We start from the raw sequence: 22,180 nt of genomic DNA, 5'->3' as shown, positions 1-22,180 counted from the left end.
ATCTGCTTCTCCTCGTAGTACCACAAGAGTTTTGCAGTGTATTCTTGCAGCCTCTTCGTTTAATCTGAGCACCGAATCGTTCAGTCGAGCCAGATTTGTCCTCGTGCAGAGGCAGAGGCAGAGGCAGTGCTGGCTCTCCGAGTTGTGCCTGCTACAGCTGCAAACCCCCTTCCCTGTAACCGCTGAATCCATCTCCCTGCTGCCGTGCTAGTAGCTGTGTTGCATGGGTTTAGCTGGGGGACGGAGGGTGTGAGCAGGGTGTAATATTCATGAAGAGGGGACTCGGTGCCTGTTCCCCGAGAGCTCTAATAATTCTCCTTTTGTTTCTCAAACTGCAGCCGAACCTCTTGAAGCCATTCTCACTGATGACGAACCTGAACATGGCACATTGGGAGCTCCGGAAGGGGACCACGACCTCCTCACTTGTGGCCAGTGTCAGATGAACTTTCCGTTGGGGGACATTCTTATTTTTATTGAGCACAAACGGAAACAATGCAATGGCAGTCTCTGCTTAGAGAAGGCTGTGGATAAGCCACCTTCACCCTCACCAAGTGAGCTGAAAAAAGCATCCAATCCCGTGGAGGTTGGCATCCAGGTTACGCCAGAGGATGACGATTGTTTATCAACGTCATCTAGAGGAATTTGCCCTAAACAGGAACATATAGCAGGTAAATTAAAGCAAGGAGAAGTGTTTGCGAGTTCGTTTCCGTTTCAGTTGCCAACGTAGCGTGTTTGCAGTTGTAAACTGCCGGTGTCTGTCTCTCTGTTCTGATCGACGTGTTAAATACCCTGCCTTTGGGTTAGTGGGGAGCTGGTATTCCCTAGTGCCTGCACAGAGGCAGGAGCAACAGGCACGTGCCGTGCCAGCCGGTGGTTCTAGTGGCATTGTCTGAGGCTGCTCTCGTGATTTGCCTGTATTGTAGTCACCGTGTCCCGGTGTCTCGCCTGCCGGGAAGGAGGTTTCGGAGCCGGCTGTGCCATCCAGCGGGGAGCTTCCGAGCCTTTGGCAAAGTCAGGGGTTGAAAGAGTTAACCGAGCATCAGCCAGCCTTGGTTCCATATTGGCTGTCAGCAGCGTATGGACTGTAATTAAACACAGCCCCATGGCAAAGTGACACCACCGACCTTGACTTTAAGATGCCATTTTCGACTGGCCAGGCCAGAGTAGAGAGGGCAGTTGCTGAAGCGCACAGACATGCTTATTCGAAAAGTTTAAGGGCATGTTGGATATTTCAAAAGGTTGGTTTGACAGGAAAGGCTGCTCTCTGCAGCCTGCCTCCTCAGCCAGATGATAAATGCTTCGCCGTGCTCTCCCTTGTCTCTGATGTGGTTTTGACAGATGTATCTTGATTTTGTTTGCGGTTTACACAACCACATGTCAGCCCTACAAATGTCCGAGGCAGAGTTCTGGTTTGTGCAACAGAACGATGTGAAATGTAATTTAAAAAATAACAACAACAACAACAAAAAGAAGGATAAATAATTCAATTTCTTAGCGTGATTTTTATGCCTTTTCTTTAAACCGGGGAGCCCTTTCGCCGTGCAGGTATTTTCACATGTGAGGTTAAAAAACCCAGAGCGTTCTACGTGAAAGACAACCCCAGAGCCCTGGGAGTGTAACAGGACACGCTCTGCTTTGAAAACCCTGCTAGTAAACAACAGTCCTGCCCGTTCGCAGCGAGCGTTGCAAATCACTTCAGACCGCGCCAGTACTACTGGGTGAAAGAGGCGAGACCGCAGCGCATCCACACCAACAAACACCCCAACCACTCTCAAACTCCCCTTCCCAGTCATGTCCGGGATGTGGCACGGCCGGTCCCTGTCTTTGGGGAGCCCACAGGACCGCTGAGGGTTGTACATCATCAGCACATGATGTGCTGGAGCTTGTCTTGGGCTTGCTTTGGCCACAGAGTTAAACCATAATTGGGCAGTAGGCGAGGGGAGGTTTCGGTGTGATGCTCCCGCAGCCTCACTGGCCTCTGAACCGAGCATCAAAACCATGTTGGAGGGATGCAGTTCTGAAGGTTTTGTGGTGGCAGCAGAGATGTCCCAGTGTGCACGCGTGTCTGTGCACGTGTGTGTGTGCAAAGCCGTGTGCGCGCACACGCGTGCATCATGTGAATGAGTATGTACTAATCCTGCAGGGCGATAGGTACTGCTTTAAATACATGTTTAAGAGGAAACAGAAGCTCAGCTACTGCTGAGCTACATTTTGAATGAGACTTAAAAAACCCCCCCAGGAATTCCTCCTATTGCCCATCCCAGCCAGATCTGACGGAAGGCGAGAGCCGAGGCGTAGGGCATGATTAATGAAGCGGGATCCTGGTGGAAGGGATTTGTAGTCTTCCGAGCTCTGGAGCCATACTAAATCACCAAATATGGAGGAGCAGCAGCGTGATGTAACGCTGTATTTACGTACGGCGCCGCTCTGCTGAACAGACAAAACACAGTGTCTGTCAAGCAGGAATTAAACACGCTCTCCTCCCGTGGTCCCCGAGAGGTCCCTTGGCCACAGGGATGGGAAACTCTGTTGCTCTGGCGCAGTTTGGCACGGGAGGCTCGGCCAAAGCACCCTTTGGAGATGTGCGGGTGATGTGAAGCGAGAAGGGTTTGATGGCATGGGTGGTGTTAGTTCAGAAGAGGCTGTGGTTTTAACGGACTTTAATGGTTCGGTGAGCAGTGGGTATGGAGAGGTGCACATCGGCCTCATCCTGCTCGCTCTTGCACGTCGGGATCGCCTTTGCTCTGCAGGTGATGTGCAGGAGGGTCCGTGGTGCAAACCACGAGTGCTGTTGTGAGTAGAGATGGAGCTGCATTGTCCAGGCATCTCCCACCCGGAGTTTTCTGCGCGGTGGCGCCCAACGTGCCCATGGATGGGAGGTCCAAGGGTGCAGGTCTTCTGCACCTCCCTGCGTGGGATGGAGCTGATGGGCACTGGGGTCCTTCCGGTTGTTCCCAGAGGTGGGATGTGCAGTGGGAAGGAACACTGGGAGTTACGTGGTATTGCACTGTCCCTCTCCTTCCTGTTTTCATCTCCCTTTTCACTTGGATGAATTGAGCTCACCAAGAAGCATGGCGATAGCTGGAGTGATCCATTGCCTGTAGCAGGGAGTTTTGGGGGGGGTCTGGCAGTAATATTCCCAGTGAGGGTCTCGGTGTGAGCTGTGGAGTTCAGGTTTCTGGAAGGCCCCTGCACTGAACCTCAGGCTCTTCCATCTTTGGTATTTTGTATTTGATTTCTGTGCAAGAATGCAAAATGCAAAAAGATAGATAGGAGTAATTAAAACCCAGAAAAGGACAGAGGCTGCCTTCAGAAAAATACACAGGGCTTGAGGGGACTGATTCCTACTGGTAAGAGACCTGAAAATATGCATCTAGTAGCGTGGTAAAAACACCCCTAAATTAGTTGTTAGGGCAAAAGAGGTGCTGTGGGTTAGCACTGGAGACAGAGGTGCTCTGCATGCAGCTGTGTAGTCAGTAAGTTGGTGTGTCACACTAAAATACCATCTAAATACAAGCAGTGCTTAAGGATCACCTCTCCCAAAGACAAGGAAGGAGGCAGCAATGCTGTCTATTTAAACCAGCGATGGGCTGCTCTTTATCCCCACGGTTTTCCAGCGACTGGGATGAGCCGTAGAGCTTCCATGTGTACGTGTGTGTGTGTGCAACCTGTGCAGTAGCTGGGAGATCATCGACGCAGGAACGCGTCCCTGCCTCTTCCATGTGGGTGTCAGCCTGCGCGTCGCTGTAAAACCTTGAGTGATGCTGATCCAGCGCGAGAGCTGAAATGTCATAAATTGAACTGGAAATTAATAGGAGATGTGGTGTGGGTCCAGTGAGGCAGCTTTCATCAATATGTATGTCAAAGCCTCACCACCAGATACCGGCAGCCCGTGATTTGCAGGGAGTGCAACGGCAGGGCTTGAGTTACCCGCTCTCGTATTTTACAGTAGGGGGAAATATTAACTGAAGTATCTGGAGATCAGCGCGTGTAAAATTGCTGCTCACTTATTGAAAAGGCTGGAGAAATATTTATTGTCTGCCCGGTGGCAGGTTTTAGCAGTTTGTTTGTTGAACGTATAAATCCAAGGGAATTAATGAAAGGTTGTGGGGGTTTTTTTTGGGTGAGGAAGGAGCTGAAATGTTTCTTGGATGCAGTTGGAGGAACACTTTGGAGTGCTGCTGCATATTCGCCTTCATAATGCCGAGTGTGTATCCGTGGATGCCGTATTTACTGTACAAAGAGGGGAGGAGGTCATTTTTACAGCTCGAATCCTTTATTCTCCAGCTGCTTGTGGCATTCAAATAAAATACGTGGGAAAACAACATCAGAACACCCTCTGCCTGCCGTAGCCAGGGCAGGGTGGCTGTGATTTTGTGCTAGATTTTGGACATGCATTTGATTATTGCAGTTCTCAGGAGGTACTCTGAGCAGAATTTTTCGTGGGCTGTTAGCAGTTGCCATTAGAATTCTGGAGGTTGTAAATTGCGATTCCTTATCATTTGGTTTTGTTGCAGAGACAACAAATTGTTGATGTCTGCGTTGAAGAGTTAGCGTTGCATCTGAACAATAAGATGAAAGCTTAAAACAAGGCGGGGGGGGCAAAGGATTATGGCAATATTTTGGAGTAAAATTCTTCCTGCTTTCCCCATACAAAGAAACAGAGAGCACAGGCTGGGTGAAACACTCGCAGGCAGGAGGAATAGGGTGGGTGCTGAGATTCGGAGCCCCGTGTACAGGCTGTATTTGTAAATAAGGCAGAGAAAGGTTGTGAACTGGCAGCTCGGCTGTTTTGTCGCAGTACAATGTCAGAGCAACTCTTTCTAAGACAAATTGTAAATAGAAGTGTCACGATGATTGCATGATTGAGCTCTCGAAGTGTCTTGCAATTGTTGGCATTGTCAGAAGACTTTTGAAAGCTTAATTAAAGGCAGTGGCCTGCGCCGCGGTGAATTTCACTTCTCCGGGAGGGGAAAAGTGTGAAAGATGTAGGGGATCCCAAAGTTGCTCCGATGCTGCTCGTGTGGGGACACGGGGAGAAGTCAGTGGCGTCTCTTTGCCTTTTATAAATAGCATTTTTTGGAGGAGCAAGCACGTGACACTAATACCATCCTCTGTACGAGGTAGAGATTGTGTTAGTTTTCCTGTTCCTTGCTGCTGCAGCCAGTTAGTCTAAAAATGCCTCCTTATTGGAAACACAAATACGAGTTCACTCGAAGCGCAGCACCAGGGTAGAAAGTTTGCCTCTGCTCTCAGGGAGCATCAGAGCACTGCGGTGCCCTGAATATTCCTGCTTTATTTTGTTTCTTCCAAATCGGATCTCCTGGTTTAGAGGATGAGCAATCTGCTTTGCATTCTTTCTCCTGTTGTACGGGACGTTTAATTGTGGAGCTCACCATGGGCAGAAGCATCGCTGCATCTAAAATGCTTGTGGTTGAAGAGGCGTCCCGGCACGTGTTAAGCTTCGTATTGATCTCCAAAGGGGCACGTTAGCATCACGTGCTGAAAGCTTTGCAAAGAGACGTAAGGCTGTAAGGCTCCATACAGCAAGACCCCACAACCAGTGCTGGGTGATGGAAACTGAGGCAGGGAGTAAATGAAGCACCTTCTAATTAGCCCGGTGGGAGAAATAAAGTCTTCCCTAAACATTCCCATCATTTGGTAATGCCTCTTTTAAAGAGGAGGAGGCCTATTAGCATCACCCCGTCTTGTATATGCAACCCTCAGCCCACGAGCTCTTTCTTATTGCATTCAAATAATAGACGATTAAAGAGGCTTGTGAGGCAGCATCAGGCAACGGGAGTTCAGCCTCCAGTTGTTTGCCTGCACGCATCCTCATTATGGGCGTTTTTTGGGGACAAAATTCCCTTCAAGCTTCCGTCTCTTTCACATCCAATAGGACCAGCTTTGTGCAATAAAAGGCATTTAGCATCAAGCTGGACACGGCTGGACATGGCCTGGCACGTTGCCACTGGGCTTTTTTGGGTTTCTTTTTTAAGCTGAGGATCTCTTGTTACCTTTCTGCTTGTTGGGATTTTGTTTGGGTCATGGTGCTGCCAGTGATGGTGTGAGTTGAGGGAGGTTTGTCTTCTCAGCCTGAACGCAGCTTCCATCCAGGAGGGCCTTAGTTTGTGTGTCAGCTTTTGGGATATTGCACAAGTTCATATATTTTATTACATTAAGACCTACATATATATGTGTGTGTGTGTATATATATTCCCACTGGTAGCATGGCCCTAAAATTAACCATTGATTGGTTGTGTTTTTTCCCTCCCTGGGCTAATGAACATACTTTACCTCACTGTACAAACACAGTAGCTCCAGCCTGCCTCACGGTCATGGCAGGCAGAGCAGGTTTGGGCTCATGATGGTTGATACCGATACATGGAGTGCTGAGATTTATTACCTACCTTTAAACTAACAGGCACGTTAATGTCCCCACAAACCACCCGAGCGGTTGGGATGAGCCGTTTCCCGTATCATAATGAATTTCCATGAAACACTTTGCTCTTCAGGGTCCCATCCTGTGCTTTGTCCCACCAGACACAGACCGAACAGTACTTGGTGCGCGTCAACGCTTGCAGGAGCTGGACCAGCAACTGCAGACCCCCGTGGACGTTCACACCAAGCGCTGCCATTATTCAAACCCTCCTCTGTTAATGCCAAACCCATTTTGAAGCCCATAAACATCCTCCCCATCCTCCTAATCTGGTTTAGTATGCGACGCATCCCGCGTGGGGTTCAGCGAGTTTGTTTCCCAACCTTTATTGGCCGGCTGCACTCGCCGTGCATCTCTAAGAGATTGCAGGGGAGCATCTTCCACGAGGGCTGGTAACTCGGTGGCTGCTCCCCGGCTCATTCTTCATTCGGAGGTGGCATTGCCTCGGGTTGGCAAGGGAAAGGTTTGCGGTGCGGGGTGTGGTGAGGTCAGCCCCGATCCCAGCAGGGAATTTGTGTTCTTCATTTGCCTTTACAATCGGAGCACAGCTACTGTACCTTGGAGCAGCTCTCAGGTGTGAGCTCAGATGGGCGCATGTAAATGTCCTGTCAGATGCAACACAGGAATATTAATGTTTCCTCACCACCCCCACGCTGTAATAAAGCTGTACACAGCCAGCTAAATATGCAGCGGGGCTGGGGAATTGTATAAAACTTCGATAGCCTAGCGTGAATGACAGCGCTGGAAAAAAATACTCAATATGCCACAGTTTGCATTCTTGTTTGCCTTTGATCTAAAGCAAAATGAAAACATCCACTTCATTCCCTCCTCCTCCTATATAGGTGTTCTTCCTCTGCAAAACTGGCTCGTAAGTAAGGCAACAAAACAAAAGTATGAGGCACGGCGCAGAATTATTTGAAGCCCATTAAACGCCAGCCTGGTGGGGATGTAATTTCCCAAGTATTAGCAAACATTTATTTTTTATGCTTGGGATCATTTGCTCTGCTTTTTACTCTATTTTGGTATCTGGGTCTGGTTGGAACAAAGAAAACAGGGTCACCACAAACAGAGGCTGGAGTCCCCTTTGCCCCCCGGCTGCAGGCACAGCCCATTCTCTGCGCATCCTCTTCGCGTTCTATTTGCATCTTCTTCTGTATTCTGCTCTCCTGCTCCATCCCAAGGTGTCTGTTTCTCAGCGTGGCTGTGTTCGAGGGTTTTTAATAATGTGCTCATTTAACTGAATCAACAGCTGTCAGGAGCAGTTGTAGTAAATCCACAGAATGCACAAAGAAAAATACATACGTTTCCTGAAACAAAACACTTGAAACGAATCGGCTGCCAAAAAAAAAGCTGCTCAATTCTGGGTTTGCAGACAGAGCACCAAAGTGTTCCTGCTCTCTGCTCCCCCCGGAGACCTCTTGCCTGAATCCTGCTGGAACTTCTTACCTGGACAGGTCGCTGTTCCTAAACCCCTGCTATTTTGCCCTATTTGATGGGTACGGAGCTCACCTCGAGCTTAGATGTTTTGTGTTTCGTGCTGAATAGCTGAAACACCAAGACTGGAGCAAGGAGCAAAATCCCAGTCACAGCATTACCATCAAGGAAATGAGGCTTATTATCCCTGTGAAGTAGCTGGCGAGGAGAAGCCCTGCTTCAACTCAGCCCTTCCAGGTAGGCGTTGAGGTCTGCAGCCGCTTCCAAGGGTGCTGCATCCACATGGGAACGAGGGAGGCTTGGGGAGCTCTGGTCAGTCAAACCCGAGGACTTTGTGCTTCCATCCTCCCTCTGCTTTGCATAAGTGCTCAACAATTACACCTACAATTTGATCTGAGCTTCAGATAGAAAAACCTCTGCCTAAATAAACAATGGAATTACTGCTGAACAACAAAGGCATGAAGAAGAGCCTTGCCTTCAGTGCTGTTATTATTGTGGGTATTATTATTGTTGTTGTTGTTATTATTATTACTACAACTATTACCTTTTAGAATAAACACGCACGACAGTTCCTCACTCCTTAGGAAGCGAGGAGTTGTAATTTTGCATTCCTTGCTTTTGCCTAATTGATTTAGCAGGCAGCCAAATATAAAATGCAAAAATAAAGATGTTCCCCTCGCCCTCCCCTCAAATTCCCAGCAATTAATTTGTCACCCGGCGTTACTTTGCTACAGCATCACAGCTGGGTGTTTTCGGACAGTGCGTGCATCATCTGGGGTTCGTTACCTTTTAGCTATTGAGTTTATTCTTTCTGGAGTAAGGGGATGTGTCGTGCTTGAGCCAGGGCATCGCGAGCGCACGGACCGTTCCCTGCGTGAGGGTGGCCAGGGGCTTTTCCGGCTTTTCCCTGGATTCTCTCTATTATCAACGATGATTTTCATGTTTAGGAAATAGTGGTTGTGCAAAGAGAAGCAGTAGTTGGGGAGCCAGGAGCCTTGTTCTCTTTGAGGAGGTAAAGCACAGCGGGGGATGCATTGGGGAAAAAGAGAGTATTACCTCCCGAAAGATTATTTAGAGGCTGTATTATTTTGTAATAAACTATAAACTGTCCTGTGTTAAATTTGTGTTACGTTAGAAAGAAAATCAATAAGGAAAAATTAAATCCTGATAAAGATACTCTTGGATCTTTGAAAACAACTGCTGTCCTTTTAACTAAAACATTTGAGGAGCTTCAAAGAGTACGTATTTCTTCTGATCTTAGGAGCTGTGTGACTGGTAGCGGGGGGAAAAAAAAACCTTATTCTACATACAAGTGGATTGCTTAACAAGTCAGCACAGACACATACTTGTTTGTACCATAGAGATAAAAATTCCTGTATAAAAATAATTCAGTTGCTGACAGCAGGCATTGTGCTGGGGCTGCCTCTTTTGTGTTGGCCGGGGGTCAGGGACCACGGCTCCCACTTTCTGCCCGGGGGAGGCTGTCACGATCGCTCGCTGGAGCCTGGAAATAAGTTAATTGCTTTATTTTAAGGACTACTCCGAGCCCAGCGGTGGGGTTTTATCATCCAAAGCAGCAGAAGAGGGGTTGGAGGGGGAGAAAACAACCTCCTAATGGGGGAGATGGCTTGGAGGTGGTTTGGGAGACGTGGCCTTCGGCAGCTCGGCGACCCAGCGGTGTCTCCTAAACTTTTGGTTGTAATCTTAATTGTGATTTATGCTGTCACATCCCATACTGGCCCTCCCTGAACTCATGGGAAGTAATGCTGATGTTGGGGGGAATCGGTTAAAATGAGGGACTCGTGGTTGAAACAGATGTTTGGCTGTCTAATAAATGTTAAAGAAGTGGTAGCACGGCCCCGGGCATCCTCTGTTTTACTCTGCATGGGCACAGGTAAGATGAACCATGAGGCTGGGAAAGGTGGGAATAGAAATCATCTGAGCATTCAAAGTGCTGCCTTCCTCCCCCAGCCTCTTCCCGATGCCGAGGTCACCTCCCCTGCAGGAGATACCGTTGGGATCGGGAGAGTGGAGCCAAGTTGGAGCGTTCCCGGCTCTCCGCGGTCCCCAGCAAACTCTTCCCTCTCTCCCGGCATCGGCTTTGCTCCCTGGGAGCAAGGCGACTTTCTCGGTGGCACGCTCCGGTGCGGGGAGCTTTTCATCCCTCCTCTTTAAATGCGCCGAGGCTCCCAAAATTAATGCTGCTGCACTTGGATGGAAATAATGTTTTTATAATACATTTGCTGTTTACACGGGAGATGTGACTTGAGGGGAAAAAGGCTTTTTTGGAGGGTGGCTGAAATCTTGTTAATCTGCTCTCGGAGAGCAGCACACAATACTGCCTATGAGCAAGTCTGTGCTGCTTTTGATAAATTACCATGTTTAGAGATAGGTTTGGCTCTTAAGGGCTTAGTTTTCGGAACAAAGTCCATAACAATGTTTTCTGCCTCTGTTTGTCTCCAGCCCCTTTGGCTTGACTCGGAGCCCTGTGTTTAGTTGAAGCTCCGTCTGGAAGATATAACAATTTTGCATTAAAAAAATAAGGAAATCACAGGAAGAAAAACCCTTTTGCTTTTTGGATGAATCTTACTGATAATTTGCTAAAGCTCATTTGAATTTTAAGCACTTCTTTAATCTTCAAAGGCTAAATTGCTTTATGAATATGCATGGTGTGGGCAGACTTTAGTTCATTACCTAGTTGTAAATTCTAATGACCATTAGGTCCTTGCAGTAATTGCGAATTGTTTTGCATTTTTGATTGGCCTATTAACATGTGCATTCGGCACACATCAGGCCAGCCTGTCAGGCTGCTGAAGGAGAAAAAAAAGGTGAAAATTGTTTTATAGCACCAAGATTCTTAGATTTTCAATCTTGGAAAATTGATGATGTAAAAAAATTAAAGCGGTGTTTTTTCTTCTCAAGATTGAAAGTTCACCAAGAGATTTGACATATTTAATTTACATGATGACTTTGCACTCCTTCATTAATGCAATTTGCATATGAAGCTGTTGTTAATCACTTTTGATCATGTTTTGTGTATTAGCTGCCTCAGTGGCTCTTCTCCCTCAGATGCTCCAGTAGAAAGCAGCAAAATGATGCATCTTCTTGCCAAGTTTCCTTTAGTGAATTGAGGAATTAGGAGTCTAACCTTGAGTAATTAAATATGTTCTATCAGTTCTCTTTTAATGTTAAGTACACTTGGTTGGAAGTGTAGAAGGAAATTGTTCCCATTTGGGGGAGACATTCCTTTAAAAAAAAATAATTCTATATGTATAGCTAGGAAAGAATTCTTTTCCATGGTCCAGGGTTGCCTGGGCAGAAGGAAGAGGTGATGGCAGGGTAGGATACAGCAGCGCTTGGACCTTCCTTTGCATGACCAGCCTTGAAGACGCGTGTCCCAGGCCCGATTTGTGCTGCACATGTGTGCAAAGCTGTTGTTGGGTGTTTGTGGGAGGGAGCACCCTGTTCATAGGAGCAAGTTGTGCTGTCGGTGCTGCTCCTCTTCCAGTCAAGTTGCCTCATCGCAAGGAAGGGTCTTTTTCTCTTACCTGCCCGGGCAAGGCTTTAATTGTCCAACCCTTGTTGTGAAGCTGGGAGGGGAAACTGGGAGCAGCCTGGCTGGAAGCCTGCCCGGCTCCTGTAACCTGCCCGGGCATCTGCGCCCGGCCACCGCTGGAGGCCATCTGCCACCCTTCCTGCATGGATTGGCGTGGCCCTTGGGTCCCTGTTGGCTGGCCCTTGTGCCAGCAGCACCGCGGCTCTTGTTGCCTTCGCTCCATCCATTCAGTTGTGAGTCTTCGGTAGTTGATGCTCAACTTTGGTTTGAGAGTTTATCATGGGGTAAGAAGATGAATTGGGAGGGTGAAAGGGATACCCTGATTAAAGGAACTGCTTAATGAAAGAAAATAAACAGAAGAGGGAAAAAAATGACCATTCTGGAAGGAACAGAAGTATAATTTTAACCTCGGAGGAGACCTACTGCTGCCCTTCCATGACTTCCACCCGTACCACGCTAAAAGCATGGTTCACTTCAAAGTTGTTAATATTCAGCTGGGAAACAGTATCCAGAACACAAATAAATTATTAAGTGCATGAACTTTTTCGGCAGTAAGATGAACTGATGGGGTCCATCTGCGAGATCCAGGGGCTTTTTATTTGTGTGTGTCGAACGATTCTGCCCTCTCCGACTTCATAGCCTTTGGTCCCCGGCCAAGTGCATGCATAATTGATTCCACACGCGCTATCATTTTCTTGATGTAATTGCTTTAGTAAGATATGATGAAATCTAATGGATAATTTACTATATGAAAATGACAAAAAAGGTAAATGCTCGTGTTTTCGTGCCATGTGTGGAGAGAAGGGCGCATGCAGGGTTACCTGCATGGGGAAGGAAAACCCGCTCGTATCGCATCCCGTGAGCGAAGAATGAGGGTGAATTGCTGGAGTTTGGAGTAAACTCTCTGTAATTAATGGGAGTTTTACAACACAGGTGAAAGCGAAACAGTGGCGTTGGTTGAAAACCTTGTTTATTTTCTCTTGAGCGATGCTGTATTTGCTTTTCTAATTGCCAGAATGTGGACTCGGGGAGAGGGGGGGGAAAAGTTCTCTGCACAAAGCAAGGGGTAGTATTTTTAGAACTAAATGTGTCCTGGACTTGCTGCCCTGTGCTACAGATAGTACTCGCTTGGGTGCCTTGCCTGGCAAAAAGACTTTTTCTATTCGAGCTGCTTAAATAATGCACCAGATTAAATCCAACGCATCGGTTTGGCTGGGTGTATTTTTAGATAGTTCAGAAGTGTATAAATATCGAATCCACACGTAATTCCATACACATGCAAAGGAAAATATTCGGCTTCAAAATTCGACGTTACATTGGGTCTTTTAAGAAATGATTTGTTAATCTCATTTCCTTTCTCAGTCCTGGAATACTGTGTATTCCTTTCTGTAATGTTTTTAAATACCCGTTTGAGGTAACGTATAGACACAAAAACATTCTCTCATTTGCTTCCCCCCCCCTCCCCTTCCCGGTGCTGTTTCCAATGTACTAAAAGAGGGGAAAAAAAATATCCAAGGCAAACCCACATAACTGTAGCAAACTGTTTCTGAGCAAGTCATAATAATGAACAACACATGATCTGAAATGTGATCAGCAAACATATACTTATGCCAAGGAATTTTTGCCATTCACATACCAAGGTTCTGTAAATCAGTAAACCGCGGTGGAGGAGCCCCCGGCACGGCGAGGGGAGAAGCAGGAGCAGGATGGGCTGCCCCAGCACAACTGTCTTGTTCGCAGAGCAGGGGATGGGAACAACTTTGCTCTCTTCCACCTTCCTCTTCTTCCCTCTGGGTCCACGCACCAAGATATAAACCCAACATTTCCAGACCTTTAGAGAAGAGAAAGTGTCTTCAAATGCAGACAAATAAGTAGCAAAGGAATGAAATTTCATTGCAATGTGTTTTATGGGATTTTGGTGGTGGGGTTTTTTTTTTCCCTCCCCCCCCATCTTACACAGAACCGAAATGTAAATTACTTTCTGGTCCTAATTGGATTTAATTATTTCTTTAGGAGGGGATGGGTGGGAGGGGGTGGGAATGGCACACAGCTGTCCTAACAAAACAAAGGAGCCAGAAAAACCTCACTTTCCCCCATGTTGGCTAATAAACTGTGCAGAGGATCTCAGTGCTGGCAGTGAGCAAATGGAGCACTGTGTAGACCCGGGGAAGGAAGGGGGTAAGAGCTGTCTGCAGCCGGGAGCATTAGGATGTGTGCCTTAAATAGTGATGTGTGGTTTCTTGTTAATTTCTGCAACACCCTGGTTTTCGGAGCACTCAGCCTGGCCTTTCCCTTGACCTAAATGGCTTGGTCCCACGGCGAGACCCAACCTCAGTGTTGGGCTGTGAATCCCGCGTCAAGGGATGCACCAGTGGCGCTGCCAGGAGGGACAGGGGGTGCATTTGGATCCCCAGCACTCATGGGGTGTTCCCTGTGCCATCGGGCTCTCCAGTTTATGCCCCTGCCCTTGGGTTCTGGGGCGCTTGGGTGATGCAGTGAGATTCGGGTGAGGTGATGCTTGATGGCACGTTGCACCCGCGGATCTCAAAGCGCTCCACAAGCTTTAATGAATGTGACCACTAACATGATTTATAGTGCGATCCATTATTGGTATTGGAGGGACTGTATTCTTATTTTGTCATTTGCTGTTAAAATTAATACACTCCATGCTGGCTATAAAAGTGTATTTGCATTTAATTGCAAGTCAGAATGAATTAGTGGATGTGATTTAAACCCCAACTCCCTCCTTAAGAAGAAGTCTTCAGTGGGGAAGGAAAAACCAAGCTCTGTGCTGGATTTCTTTGGTGGACATGGGGATGGAGACAGGAGTCGGGGAGAGGAGGAGGGGGCAGGCGGGGGCTCGGCTCTTTTTTAATCCTTGAGGTTGCTTTCAGCATGAAATGCCTTTGCCAGGAGGGGCTTAGGCAAAGTGGTCAAGCACATCTGCTCCTGGGAAGGTAGGGAAGAAAAGAGGTTACTAGTAATAGGGCAGCAGCACAAAGAGAAAATTGTACACTGGAAGCATTAGTCTCCTCCGCCGTGGTGTGGCCAGACTGGTTTAGCAGACAGGATGATAGATTGCTTTGTCAAGGGTCCCAGGGTGTGCCCTGAACTTGAAGCACTTTGTTTATCTTGAATAGAAAGGGAAAAGCACAGACATAATCGATGTCTAGTTTTTTTAGGAGGGAGGAAGAGGTAGAGGAGGGAGCAGAGAGAGAAGGGGGGTGATGATGAGGGGGGAGGCCCTGGCTGTGGCTCTCCATTAACAGATGAACTTGGCTGAAGTCCAGAGTTTGATGAGAGTGTCACAGCCCCGGAGCCCGCCAGCCTTTTCAATCATTTCCCTCTTCTTTTTAATACCTGCTGACTGTACATCAAATGCTCCCAGGTCTTTTGGCTAAAGGCAAGAACGGGGAGGGGGTTGTGGCGGATTGGGGGGAGAGAGACACAGCTCCATTTTTTCCCTCTGAACCAGTTGAGACCAGTCCCTTGGCCACGCACGCAGGTTCTATCATCTTTCCTGGCTCGCTGTTGGGAAAAAAGAGTTGTCGCCGTGCCAGTAACCTGAGGGCCCAGGACAGAAAAAAAGAGGGGGGGGGGGGGGGGTGGGTTGACTGGTGTTCTGAGAGGCAAATTAAACCCTGAGAGTTGTGTGATGTGAGAGCAGGAGGGGAGTGCGTGTGTTCTGAGCTAGCAGGAGTTAAATCCGGGGGTACAAAGCATCCGAAAGGCAGTGCCGGGAGGGCAAACGTGAGCTTGTGAACCACAGCACCTTCATTCACATGGTGGCTCCCACCTACTGAAGTAACTTTAGGAGAAAAAAGTCGAATTGGTGCCCTGATGCAGAGCTGTGTTTGGTGTGAAGGTGGCTGCGCTTCAGCCTTCGCACGGCCATCGCAGTGCGTGACATCGAGGTGCTTTCTTGTTACGGGGTGGCGAGAATAAAGACAAATCTGAGCTCTTGACTGGGTTATCGTGGCTTATTCTTCACATTACTTGCTTTGCAAGAGGTGGATTTGGCAGGGATGTAGGCAACGGGGCTGCGGCAGATGCTACCTGGAGTGGGAGCTTCCCAAGGGAATGTGGCTGGGGTGTAGGTGGCCCCAGCACACTCTGGACACAGGGTTGTTTTGGGGTTTTACCCAGTTTTTGATCGTGCTGTTTCTGACAGTTGTGCAGCTACTTACCAGTCTTGGCAGGAGGCTGAGCCTGTAACATCCTGACATCTCTGCTTTTTAACAGGCCAGTCTCATCGTGCTGGAACAAACAGCAGCTTAACTGCGTTTCACTCGAGCTGATTTGAATAACGTGCGCTCTGGTCAAACAAGAAACTCCTCAAAGGAAGATCTCAGTGCCCTGTTTTCCGTCCTGCTGGCACCACGGGGGTTTCTAAAGGCACAGAAAGGGCACAGTTGGGAAAACATAGGCTTTTCCTGCTGCGAAGGGTGGCATTATCAGAGATGCAGAGGGTAGGGAGGAGCAGGTCATTTGCCCATCCTGTGCCTTGCAGGGAAGTAGGAGGTTTGCTTGATGCTTGTGGCTCTATCTCATGGCCATCCCTGCTGGAAAGGGGATGGCTTTTGCAGGTGAAACCTTTGCCTGGTCACCTTGCTGTGTGTGGGGCGTCCAGGTCTGTGAGCACTTGTTTATGAGGGAGCTCCTCCTGATTCCTCATGTTTTTGCTTCCTCCCCTTCACATTTTTACTAGCCACTGATGATGTGCAGCACACGGAGCTCTGCTCTGTGGGGGGAAAGCACAAAGGCTGGGAAGAGGCTGTGGGATATGGCTTCATGCATCGGGTGCCGGGGCTCTGGGTCTGGAAGTCTCCTTCCTGAAGCTGGTTCTTCCCTTGCACTTGCGTTGTGTGTCAAACCGTAACTGGTTTCATAGGATCATAGAACAGTTTGGGTTGGAAGGGACCTTCAGTGGTTTGATTGAGACCTTCAGTGGTTTGATTGGGACCTTCAGTGGTTTGATTGAGACCTTCAGTGGTTTGATTGGGACCTTCAATGGTCTGATTGGGACCTTCAGTGGTTTGACTGGGACCTTCAGTGGTTTGACTGGGACCTTCCCAGCGACTTGGCACCCCTTTATCTTTTCCTAGGCTTTTGCCTACGCACGTGTGCAGCTCCCCTGTGTAATGCCTGCACAGGATTCCCTGTTATCTGTTGATCGAGGTGTTTACCTCTGCGGCATCCATTATGTGAGTGCCTTGGGGATGCTAATGAGTACACCCTCGCAGTAAGTACCTGGGTGAGACAGGGAACTGCTGTTTCAGAGCACAGCACTGGTGGGGTGAGCAGATTTCCATCCCTGCCGCACTGCCCTTCCTCTGTGCTGGTGGCTGGGGAGAGCTGGGAAGCGAAGCAAAGACATGGCTGTATCTCTAGACCTTTCTCTCTGCGAGGGGTCCACCTCGCTTCTTTGGCTGCTTCACCTCGCCCTGTGGAGGCACTTGGTTTGGGGGCATGTGCTTGGCTTTGGGGGACATTCGCCCTGGGTGTCTTCAGGAAGGTAACAGGCTTCATGGGGGCTCCCCTGTTTGGGTAAATGGTGTTGGTGATGAAGGTAGGTTGTATGTCCAAGAGACAAGGCGGGTGACCTTTAGGTCAAGTACCTGTGTCTGGAGAGCCCGTGATAAATATTGTACAGTGGGAACAATGGGGCTGTAATGGAGCTGCCACCGAAAAGGCGGCGGGCGAGGAGCTGCCGGGGGAGCAGTGGAGTATTTCTACTTCAACCTGATTGAAACGTCGACTAAAAATCAATGCTGTTGACTAGTGATAATTCACAGTTCTCTCGGTGCTAAGGAGCCGGGCGCGTACGGATGCGCTCCGGGATGAGCGCCGGGACGAGCGGTCCGGGTGCGGCGCCGAGTCAGATGCGTTATAGGTCAGCCCTTTATTTGTTTCATCAGGACTTTTACACAGTTGTCATGTAATTTATGGCTGCTTTCACGTTGTCAAACATTTTCATTGCGGCTTCTTCTTCACACACTCCTGACACAAACACGGCTGCTTTAAAGACACTGTATTGTTTCCTAATCTGAGAGGAGGACTATAAAACATCAAATTACACTATCTTCAGGCTAATCTAAATGCACTACAGATTGAAATCAGAGCTCATTTGTCCCTGATGCAAATTATTAAGTTCTAATTATAAATATCCATTTAATTACCCCATACATTTTTATTCTGCAGACCTTCTCAGCAATTCTGTCCGAGATACAGTAGATGTATAGGAGAAAATCTGCAGTAATTAATGTGCATTTCCTAAATAATAAAGAACAAACACGAGCCACTTTGTTCATGGATGACATATCCTCGGCGCACACATTTTTAGCTACCCGTGTTGCGGCGTCAGACGCTGAATGCTAATTCGGAAACAAATGGAAAAGACAAAAAGGAAAAGTTTGGGGGTTTATTTCCCTTCCCCGGATGTGGAAAGAGCTGGGTCCTTCCGCACCTTGTGCCTTCCCTATGCGAGGGGTGAAGGTGTTTCGGCGGAGCAGGGTGTTGAGTCCCCTGTCCGTGTTTTCGGGAGGTGCTGCTCCTGAAGCCTCCTTGTGCTGGAAGCCCCACAAATTAGATGCATCTTGCAGTAAATCTGCAACTTTCTGCTTCAACTTTTTGGTTTTGTGCCCAACAGCAGGTCACAAAAGACCCTCTTGAGCAGCGGGAGGATGCTTGTGGTCCTCTCCCTGCTTCTGTGCTGATGCAAAACCCCAAGGGCAGGGGCAGATGTGGAGGAAAGCGTCTGCTGGGGCAGATCCTACTCAGAGTAACCCCAGGCATAAATCTGAAGCAGCTCCCCTGAAGCCAGGAGAGTCACTTGGTAGGCACAGCAGCATAAAGGAGCTTGGGATCAACCCGCTGTGGTTATTTATGTTCAGATTAAGGGAGAGCTCCATCTAACAGCCACTGAAGAAGAAACCTCAGTGTGGCAGGCATCGACTCGAGCCTGGATGCAAGTGATGTCTGTCAGCATCGGGTGCGTGTACCCATATACATATATGGGGTAAAAATCTGCCTGCTCGGCGGTTAATGTGAGCATTACCACAGGCTTCATTGCACTCTGTATTTATACCCATATTTGCATCTGCTTTCTGGGTGACAGAGTAGGCTTTCTGGAAAGGATACTTGTTATGGTATCAGTAATTATAAGCAGAAATTAGCTTTGATTTTTTCTCAGAGAGTCCACTAAAGCTCCATTCATTTTGTCAGTTAAGAAGATGAGGGGCTGCGCCAGTGTCCTTAATTCCCAAGTTACTTTGTCCTTACTCTTTGTATTAATTTCACCTCAAACTTCGTCCTAGAGTCACAGGGCACTAGAAAGAAAATCATAAAAGTGCTGGTAGGAGCCTAAGGACCTTGATAAAAAGAAACCAAACAAAATCCAAGCCTGATTTCCTAAGTAAAAGAATAATTCTCTTGGCTTTTCCAACAGCAATGTCTTTTTTGGAATGATCAGCCCGTCTTTTTGGGTTTTCTTCCCTGAATCACAGTTACTGCACTGCTCTGAACCATGGTTTTTATTGTGATTCCCCCGTAGTGCTGTCACCATACAGATAATACTGTGTCTTGTCGTATCTATTAAGCAGAAACTTAAACTACAGCCTAATGTAGCAGTTGAATGGTGAGCAAGCTTGTGAGGGCTTTAATTCCTTCATGATCTGCTGTTACCTGAGCAGTTGAGTATGTCTCTCCTCTCATGCAGTTATTGTCTGGAGTAGGAAGTAAACTACATATCCCATCACCCATACTAGCATTTCACAGCTCAGTAGTCTACATCTACTATTATTACTACTATTATTATTATTATATCCCACAAATGCATCGGTCGCTGTATTGCTAATGTATGGTGGGGTGCTCCGGCTTGGACAGGCTCAGCTCGCTAATGGGGTCACTCGTGTCAGGGTGTGATGTATGGATTGTGTTTACTGTGGCATGTTTTGTTTGGGAGCAAGGCTGTGGGAGTGGGGCACGTGATGAACGAAGATACTTCGTGGTTCCACGCTCATCCCTGTGCTCGCAAGTCTCCGATACAATAAAGAGCTTCTTGTGACTGGTCCGGTGAAAGGTGTCCCTGTCTATGGGAGAAGGTTGGAATTAAATGAGCCTTAAGGTCCCTTCCAACCCAAACCAGTCTGTGATTCTGGGTGGTTCTGTGATGGACAGGTATTTATGTGCCCATAGTGGACTTAAAGCTTTAGGTCTGTGGCTGAACTTGAAGGTGTGGTAGTCCACCACTTCGGTATTTTTGGTTAAAGCTCTTACGTGACCCAGATAAACACTTGGAATTTGTTGTGAAAACCTTGGAGGTGTGTGAACCATCCAGCTTAATAATTTGCCTGGCTGAAATACTGGTCTGGTTTCCATCTTTGGGCCTCCATGTATCAGCTGGGTGATCTTCATTGCCAAAACACACGCAGCCAAGTAGATGTGTGCATGTGTGCTGTGGGGGACCCCAGTGATGAATATATTCAGAGGCCTTCCTTATCCTCCGAGATGCAAGTAAAACATTAATCCTCTTAGAAATCAAGGTTGTCCTAGTGCCTTCATAGGCAAGCTGCAGAGATGGGAGTCATGGGCATGGCAAGGATGGCCTTTGCTCTCCAGGCAACCCCCTTATCTGCAGCAGCAGCAGAAGTCCCTGGTCTCTCCTGTGAGGCCCACTTTCCCTTCCCTCCTGTGCCCCCGCTTAAATGGACAACCTTGGTCTGTACACAGGTTCTTCTTACTTATTTTATCTCCTGAAAGAGATGGGCTCCAACAAGCTTTTACCCACCGAGTCTATAGAGAGAACGGGCAGGCAATTTTTGTTTCAATTTAGGCGTCTCTCCGGAGCACTAGTTCCAGAGGCTGATCAATAGGTTTTATTGTAGACCTCGCTGTCTCTAAAAGCACCGTGACCTTACTCTGGCTAAAAATAGCATTTGCTCTTGCTGCCTGCAGAACCTTGACCTGTGAAAACCCATTTGGAGCATAACTGGCACGTGCAGTCAGCTGTGCATCCAAGACCCGTGCATGCCCCGGGAGAAAGCTCCCCGTGATCCTTATAGCCCTTGTTGGGAGGAAGGGGAGCGGGAGGAGTGTGGGGGGATGAGTGCCCTGCTCCCTTGGGAATCTCAAGGTGGATGACGGCTTGTCTTCCCCTGAGCAAGCACTGCTCCAGCCATGGGCAGCAGGAAGCGAGCACCTCTGAGCATCCGTCCCCTTGCACGCAAGCCCAGATGCACATTCACACCAGCACCATGTGCCAAGAGCATCCCTTCCATGAGATGTGGCTTTGCTGTTTCTGCTGGGAGAGTTGCTGAGCCCCAGCAGCTTTGGGAGGAGCTGCTCTGGAAAACATGGGCTCCTTGTCTTCCAAGCAGCTCTTCTTAAGGTTGAATGAAAGAATCACAGGCTGGTTTGGGTTGGGAAGGACCTTTAAGATCACCCAGTTCCAACTCCCTGCCACGGGCAGGGACACCTTCCACTAGAGCAGGTCGCTCCAAGCCCCTGTGTCCAACCTGGCCTTGAACACTGCCAGGGATGGGGCAGCCACAGCTTCTCTGGGCACCCTGTGCCAGCGCCTCAGCACCCTCACAGGGAAGGACTTCTTCTTCCTTATATCTAACCTGAACTTCCCCTGTTTAAGTTTGCACCCATTTCCCCTTGTCCTATCACTACAGTCCCTGATAAAGATGCCCTCTCCAGTACCTAAGAAGATCACCTGAGTTAAACCAGTTCCTGGTCAGTGGGTGTATTTTATTCATTAAGGCAGTTTGCAAGGGCAGGGTGAGGGGGGGAAGAACTCAGCATGGTTTTTGGTGACCTACTGATGCACTGGGGAGGCTTGAAGAAGCCATTAGGCACTTAATGCCTATGGCAACATCTGGCGGAGAAGAACCCTCTTGCACACCACCAGAAAGGACTTGTCTGGTGTTTTCAATGCAGATGAAGACCCTGCAGACCCTTCATCTCCACTGTGTCCAGGCTGCCTGGCAAGGGTTAACCAGCCTCCCCGGTGAGCAAGGTCTGGTGAGCAAGGTCTGGTGCAGAGCCTCTGGGAGATGAAAAGGGAAGCAGCGATGATTGCAGAGCTGTAAAAGGTGGCATTTTGTTCTCCCGCTAACAAAAGCCAGGACTATTGTTGCCTCTGAGCTTGAAAGAGAGGTCACCGGTGGTATTAGTGCTGCTAATCACATAAGGGGCCGGGTGGGCTCGTGTCTGCTGCTGGTGGGGCTGAGACTGGCCACCCCAGGCTGTTCCCAGGCGCAGGTTCCTCTTTGGTTACACAAAATGTCTGCTCCTGCTCTCCTAATGCATAGGCTATTATTAGCTGGTGTCACTCAGTTATCTGAGAGTGGCGCTTTTAGCTGCCATCTAAGTGCCTGACACTTGGGTTTACAGCAGATTCAATTAAATTTTAGGCTAGTTTGGCTTTCCTGGGAGTAGACAAAAGGAGCAGCTGCTGTGGAAACGTAATCTGGCACCAGAGAGGATGGAGAGCCTTAGCTCTTCCCCTCTGCCCAGGCTTGGAGGGTCTTGACATGGAGGGTAGCTATAACACCATCCCTTGGAGCATGGGCACCCGCATCCCCAGCTCAATGCCAGCTCCTGTCCCTACCAGCCAAAGCGTGTTGAGATGGAGAGCGTTTAGACAGGACCAGTTGGCAAGCACGCACACCAAACTGGTGCTTATCTTTAGAGTGTCTGTCCAAACACTGTAGTGCAAAGCCCGTGACAAATATTATTTACTTACT

The 22,180-nt window shown here is 48.3% G+C and overlaps 1 protein-coding gene across 1 annotated transcript in view; it reads left to right on the top strand.

Moving 5' to 3' along the window:
- Positions 1 to 338: 338 nt before the first annotated feature.
- The window catches only part of LOC104410985 (B-cell lymphoma/leukemia 11A-like), a gene marked incomplete at its 5' end in the record, with an annotated part of 60,345 nt that continues 38,503 nt past the window's right edge, over positions 339 to 22,180 (top strand). The window contains 1 exon segment of the mRNA XM_010021301.1: positions 339 to 668. Coding sequence (XP_010019603.1) covers positions 339 to 668 — 330 coding nt within the window.

Source organism: Nestor notabilis, unplaced genomic scaffold (assembly GCF_000696875.1).
Source record: "Nestor notabilis isolate BGI_N333 unplaced genomic scaffold, ASM69687v1 scaffold6469, whole genome shotgun sequence".
NCBI classification, from domain to species: domain Eukaryota; kingdom Metazoa; phylum Chordata; class Aves; order Psittaciformes; family Psittacidae; genus Nestor; species Nestor notabilis.
Note: the sequence above shows the minus strand (reverse complement) of the source record. Positions and strands in the feature narration are given on the sequence as shown.